The 7,084-nt window shown below is 37.1% G+C and overlaps 1 protein-coding gene across 1 annotated transcript; it reads right to left on the bottom strand.

Moving 5' to 3' along the window:
• Positions 1-2,632: 2,632 nt before the first annotated feature.
• LOC150092150 (monocarboxylate transporter 12-B-like) lies at positions 2,633-5,870 on the bottom strand (the record flags this gene model as incomplete). The annotated part of the gene is made up of 2 exons (XM_090415267.1): positions 2,633-2,745; positions 4,929-5,870. Coding segments are annotated over 2 exons (1,055 nt in total), but the record flags the coding sequence as incomplete, so codon positions are not given.
• Between the last annotated feature and the right edge of the window lie 1,214 nt (positions 5,871-7,084).

Here is a 7,084-nt window from a genome sequence, read left to right as displayed (position 1 = left end):
AAATAAATAATAAATAGACTTGCTTCTTCAGCCATCTACCAGCGCCACGATGTTAGAGCAGAGGAATCTTTAAATAATTATTCAGAACCAGTTTTGATATAACGACGCGTACTAGTATTAACGTCGCAGGTAGATGGGTGAAGCAGTAGTTCGTTCGAGTGCGCTGTCTAGTGCGTGCCTTCCAGATACATCTCGAAGGTTCCCGATACTTCGCTATTTTCATATAAATACAAGAGGATCTCATCCACCGTCAGTCAGTCAGTCAGTCGTGAACAATGTGATATTCGTGTATAAGCGCATGCAGGCTCGTCGTGTCAGACTTTTTTCATTAGTTGGAGACTCAGAGGATAATAACCGTTACACGGCCATTTTGGATAGTTTTTTGGGTTCATCTTCTATCACTATGGCGACTACCAGTAAAAAGCGTATATCAAGTGAATCTTGTAGGGGTTTTAATGAAAAATAGACCAATTTGTAATTTTTTGTGCCGATCGACGATTAACCAGTGTGTTTAATTTGTCTTGAGTCAGTGTCAGTATCAAAAAAATACAATAAAAAAACGACACTATGCGTCAAAGTATGCGTCCATTTTCGATCACCTTAAATATAAATGGCTTCGTGTAGACAAAGTGAACCGTCTCCAATTTATTTTAAATGCCAGCAGGGTACGTTTGAAAGGCAGAAGGAAGAGAGCCAAGCGTGCGTCAAAGTAAGATTGTGAAAGAGTGTCTCATCGCTGCTGGGGAAATTCTGTGCCCAAATAATAAGGAAGTGTTTAAAAAACCGAGTTTGTCTGGGAAAACTGTAACAGGACGTGTCAAAGAACTTGCCAATGACATTGAAGGAACTTTAACAAAACGATCGTCCGAATTTAGGTCATATTCACTTGCTTTAGATCAGAGCGCAGATGTGAAGGATACAGCCCAACTGGCTATCTTTGTCCGTGATATTTATCAACAATTAAATGTGACAGAAGAACTGCTAGCGCTCGGCTATAAAGGGAACGACAAAAGCAACTGCTATTCTTGAAGACGCCAAAAAAACGTTCCAGCGCTTCGACCTCAGCTTAACCAACCTAGAGGGTGTAGAAACTGATGGTTCCCCGACTATGGTGGCAAAGAACGAAATGTTTGTTGCCCTGCTACGGAAAGAATCAGAACTAGAAGGGAAAGATTTCGCCCATTACCACTGTTTGTGCGCGAAAACTGTTGGATTTGAGAATGTCATGAAAGTTATTGTGACTGTTGTTAATATTATTAGAGCAAGATTATTGAATCATCGTCAATTCCAAGAGTTTTTGACCCAAGAGTGCGAAGCGAATCACGGCGATGTGGCTTATTACAGTGACATGCGTTGGTTGAGCAGAAGGAAGGTTCTTAAAAGAGTCTTTGACTTAAGGAGCGAAATACAGCAGTTCATGCAAATCAAGGGGAATCCGATTGCGGAATTTAACGATCCGAAGTGGATGATAGACTTTGCCTTTGTGACCTACATCTCGTATATGAATGACCTAAATACGCGGCTACAATCCAAAGATCAACTGGTGCACACTCTGTTTGATCACATCAAAGCTTTTGTGGCCAAACTCAAACTCTAAGAGGCACAACTCGCAAAAAAACACTTAACTGATTTTCAACTTCTCACTGAGTCCAACTGTTCGTCTCTTGATGAACACGTTACAAAATTAGCTTTGTTGCGAAGTGAGTTCGAAGAGAGATTTAGTGATTTTCGTAACGAACAGTCTGTTTTAGATTTAATTTCATTGCCATTCAGTGTCAGTGCTGCCAAAATGCCAGGATCAGTGCAAATAGAGCAGCTTGAACTCCAAAACAATTATTCTTTGAGAGAAACCTTTTTCAATGTGCCCTTACTTACATTTTACAAAGACTACATTTCTGAGGATGCATTCCCTAATCTTCGCCGGAATGCCTTGAAGATGTGCGCTTTGTTTACGATGCACATATTTATGTAAGCAGTTCTTCTCCAGAATGAAGCATGTCAAATCCAAGACAAGAATTCAGATTATGGACCAACATCTCGAGAACTTTGCGCATAGCGACTTCCAACGATGGCAACATCGACAAGCTGGTAAAGGAAAACATTGCTAAGTTGCCCATTGACATTGTAAAAAACGAATGTTTTCTTCATTAATTATCTTTTTTCAAGTATTGATTGTATTTACTTATCATGAACCTGACTTATACCTACGCTCTTAAAGCTGAATTTGTTTATTTTTATAGGATTTTATGTAAACCATCAAATGTACAGCGTTCCTTGTGAATCTAGAATGCATCTCACAATTCCAAATACCGCAGTATAGCTTAGTGGCCCGCGGGCTTCATTGACATTTTTAATGCGACCCGCACTGTATGAAAGGTTGAAGACCCTTGCCTTACAGCATCTTCAGCAGCATTGTTTTATGCTTTTAGCAGAATGCATCAAAAATTACGATGGTAAGGCTAGGATATCAACATCAATCCTATTTTCATTCCAACAGGAGCAAATTCGAAAAATCATGGCATTGAAGATTGATGCCGATTCTTAGTTGTGTAGATCTTTGGCTAACATATTGGAAATGAAAACAACGCAACCTGACTTAAAAGGACTTAATAGAGCAAAGAATTTTAATTTCTCAATTTTTGTTCACTTTCTTGATACATATCAAAAGCAATGCTGATGTAGTAACAAAGGCACTTAATGTGTAGAAGAGTCCGTTGTAACGTTTCATATGATCTCTGAAATAACCTGTAAAGAAAGAAAATGAAATCATGCGTTATCTTATTTTTATCAAATACTTTGATTTACAAGAGAATTTGCTTCTGATTCGTAACATTTTGTATGGATTTGGTTTTGATAGATATATAGGATTTAGAAGATGCATCTTTAAGATTTTACAAACGTCAAACGACATTTGGTGTTTGGAACTCGCTTAAAAATAAATTTCCAAATACCAGTAGGTCTAAGCTTCGGTGGTCAAGATCAAGGACAGGGGATTTCTAATATATAATATAAGAATGACAATGTTATGAAATTATCAATGCATTGGATTCCCGAGACCCCCAAAGTCTTTTATTTCAAATTTTTTACCCATAAACTGAGAGATACAATCATTGCCATTACTTTTATTATCTTATTTTTCCACGACAACCATAAATACAACGGCCTATCACGGCTAGCTAACTTAGAAATCTAAGTTAGGCGGTGGATTGGTGAATTTCAATCCCAGGTCGTTCCAAACAAAAAGCGTCATCAATTACTATTGACTATGGAGAGCAAGGATAGTAATAATGCTTATTTAATTATTAGTATTCTTGGCAAATTCACTTACAATAAATCATATTAACCAGACCCAGTTTCCTTTGAATATATCTAATGGATCTCACCTACTTATCTGCACATATTGACAGCGTTATTGGAATTCAAAAGGATGCGTTATTTCGTTTTTAGGCATGCTTATTTCTAAGCCGAAGGACGAAGACCGTTTCTGATGATAACAACCGAATATATAGAAGATTGTTTTCGTGGAAAATTGTATAACTGAGGGTTTCGAATAGAAAGCCAGTAAACATTACAATTTTCAAATCGTGCACAACGAGGTCACGTGATAGCACTGAACAGGATAAAATACAGAAGAATGCCCTCAGCGAATTGTTTCTGAAGGAAGCTATTTTCGTAGAGGAGTAAAGTTGTACCTTGGATGTCGTGTAAAGTCTCAAAGAGACATCATGTAAATGATTTCACGCGGTTAAGCATTACTGCCTCACTAGAAAGTTAGAAAGCCTCATAACTACTGATTCTGCCATAGAGTTTGGAATCTCATACAGCACTTTATCCAGGCTCTGGGCAGAGATTCAAACGTTTCATCTACTCCCGAAGGTCAGTAGTGTACTTGCCCTTTATCCACAGCACATCGTAGGGCATGATTTCAGTGCTGTTGTATTCGTAAAAATGGCACAAGACACCAGTGGGCTAATGTACTCTTTACAGATAAGAGTTGACAGAGAGAGAGAGAGAGAGAGAGAGAGAGAGAGAGAGAGTGTCGTTAGAATGAAATAAATCCGCCAACGCATTTTATTCCTCAATTGTATAGACCAGACGTTAACCCGTATACCAACTTATGGAGACTAGTGAGCAGCTAATTGCAACCGTCATCACAGATAACCGGTCTTAAACTATCAATGACTTTAATAGGCTTAGAGACGAGAGTATAAAATTCAACTGCCCCAAGTCACATGGTTCTAAACGCTGACACTATATGTTATTGTCTTATTGGTACCGGAGTTAAAACCATGATTTTATGGAAAAAGCATTACGTACTAGTGACACAACTCGATTAACTTGTGGACTGTTGACAAAAAGGTAGGAAAAAGTTCCTTTTGTCACAGACTCAGACTGAAATTTGTAATTTTGTTCCATCTGCAACGTAGCGTTGTGGTTGAATCAGCAGTACCTTAGGGGTAGAACACTCTTTCGTGGAGTTGGTGAAAATAGCAATTTACAATTTACAATTTATTAACTAAAGAACCGGACACATAGCACCTTCATGTGAAGGAAATATGAACATCGCTTTTCGAAGAGGAAATAAACAGAGGACTACGTTTGAAAGAAGCAAAGATTGAATAAAGTGAAAGACAAAGTTAAACAACTTGTTATTTCATTTTGTTGAGGTAATCATAATCTTTTTTAATAGATACCTAATGTCATTGCAGTTTCTTGTCCGTTATTTTCAGAATGTTGCCGTTATTCAGTGCTCAGCCAACCTCATAATTATTTTAATATCTTGTATCTTCATATACGGAATTAGTATTTTGTAAAATCAACCGTGTTTCAAAAGTTAACGATACAATTAGTATATCTTAAAATGACACAAACCGTTCATATTAAACTTTCAGTTAATATTCTAAATTTGAGATAAATGCTTTACTTACCAATAGCACTCGGAACAACAAGCAGAACGCATCCACCTACAAAATAACCAAGACCGATTGAAAGAGAAACTACTTCCTTTCCTAGAAGTTCTAGGAACAAAATTTGGTACGTCTGCAGCACAGAAAGTGTCATTCCAAATAAAACGCACAGTATTATTAAAGAGATGAAGCCTTGGGAAAACGGGATGCAGACTGTGTCTATTGCCATTAACACCATAAGAATTACAGTCGCAGTGTGATTGCTTATTAATCCTCGATCGATGATTAAAGCAGCTGTTAACTGAAAGCACAAAGCAGAGGAGGAAGAAGCCACAATGAGATAAACAGCATTATTCGCAGCGATCCCTTTGTCAATTGCGAAATCAATAATGACAGTGTGATAAACCATGGATGAAGAAAGATATGTACTGAAGCCAAACACAATCACAATGAACATTGGTGAAATGAGCAGTTTACCTGCGATATGCAGTGTAGAAAATGCAGACTTCAACACTGCACAAACAGAATGTTTTTTTCTAGCACTGACTTCCTCGATATTTGGCATTCGTTCTTCAGAAAACGAAGCAGATTCCTCAAACACAGTGGTGGGCTTACTTTTCGCGATATGTTTCTTCTTTTCCCGGCCTTCATCTGAGTCAGAAAATGGAGGATTAGGAGAAGTTTCCTTTACGTCGTGTTTATTCAAATGTTCGCATGTTGATGCATTTGGGGACTGTCTCATCAGCATTCCTGCTATTATTAGATGCATTGCTATTGCACCAAGAATAAGAAATGATCCACGAAATCCATAATTGTCGATGCATCTTTCTATTAAGCTTGGGAAAACTAAACCTCCGAGAGCCTGACCAGACTGTGCAATTGCTAGTGCAGTTGTCTTCATGGTATTGAAATGTTGGCTGACTATAACTGGAATGGTAATAAACATGAGACCAACACCGGTACCTACAAGAAAAATTAAAATACGTTTTAGTTTAGTATACAGCTGCTGCAGTATGTTTTACAATAGAGAAGGCGAAATAAGTGATTATTCTAGATAATCAAAAGCTTTTGAATATCTATTGGGTGGAAGGCTAAGGTTAGTAATATCAATCAATCATAAAATTCCTGATATGTGCAATCAAGGGTGTGCGAATTAGTAATTATGTTTAATTTATGGAGTGCGGAAAAAGACAGGAGGACATCTGTGAAAGGTGAGAATAATTTATTCTCACTTTTCTCTTATAGTTCTTATGTTTGTGTCTATGATAGTGAAGTCGGTATTGCTGAAACGTCTGTCCATTTCTTCAAAGAGTCATAGACTTTAATTTATAATTTATGACTAGATATGTTCACCTGCATTTGAGAAATCCATGATATACGTTTTAAAATAATTTTAAATATTTTCTTAAGGATGAGGAGGGTTAATATCTTATACTGCAAGACTGCATAGGTAGGATTCTCTTGCAATTATGTATACTAGATGTTATGTGAATTATATGAATCTTCTGTCTTTTCTTCTGGTGTTCCCCCAATTTGAAGTTTTGTTTTTCATTCTTTTTGTAGTATGTGCTTCATTTGGCATTTGAGAGTTTCTGCAATTCTTCATTTTTGCGCTTGAGGTTTCCTTGTGCTTCTATCACTACCGCTTCTTTTTTAATTTTCGTTTTTATAATTAGCACAGTTCCTAGTTTCTTTAGTGCTTTAATCATTGTACTGTGTGTAATGTTCACACTCCTCGAATTTTTTTGTTAATTTGTTCCATGTGTTTATTCACTCATTGTGCGTTTACTCATCTACTTACACAGCCCTCCCAATTATTATTATTATTAGTAGTAGTAGTTATAGTTTATTTCACTTATCCTTTATTAACATTTTCCTCCAAATTCTTCTATTATGTATCAGTACACTATTATCTGCACTCCAATCACATAAAGATCTCACTTTATTGAGTACAGAAGTCAAGAACCAGTGAGACCTGAAGACGGACCATGACTTACTTCAAGTAATACCCATGTTTTATATTATCTCTAGACTGATATGTGTCCTGATTTTTTTCTATTCTTCTTTTGTTCTCGTTATTTCCCTTGGAGTCTTTGAGAGCTATAGGTGAATCTATCTATCTATTTATTCCGTCTCTTGCGGTGGGAGTCTTCTCTCTTTCCCAGGCGTTTGCTTCA

Source organism: Typopeltis vanoorti, unplaced genomic scaffold (genome assembly GCF_054136105.1).
Source record: "Typopeltis vanoorti isolate ZY-2024b unplaced genomic scaffold, IOZ_Tvanoo_1.0 HiC_scaffold_362, whole genome shotgun sequence".
Lineage (NCBI taxonomy): Eukaryota > Metazoa > Arthropoda > Arachnida > Uropygi > Thelyphonidae > Typopeltis > Typopeltis vanoorti.
The sequence above is the reverse complement of the archived record's forward strand: the minus strand, read 5'-3'. Positions and strand labels throughout refer to the sequence as shown.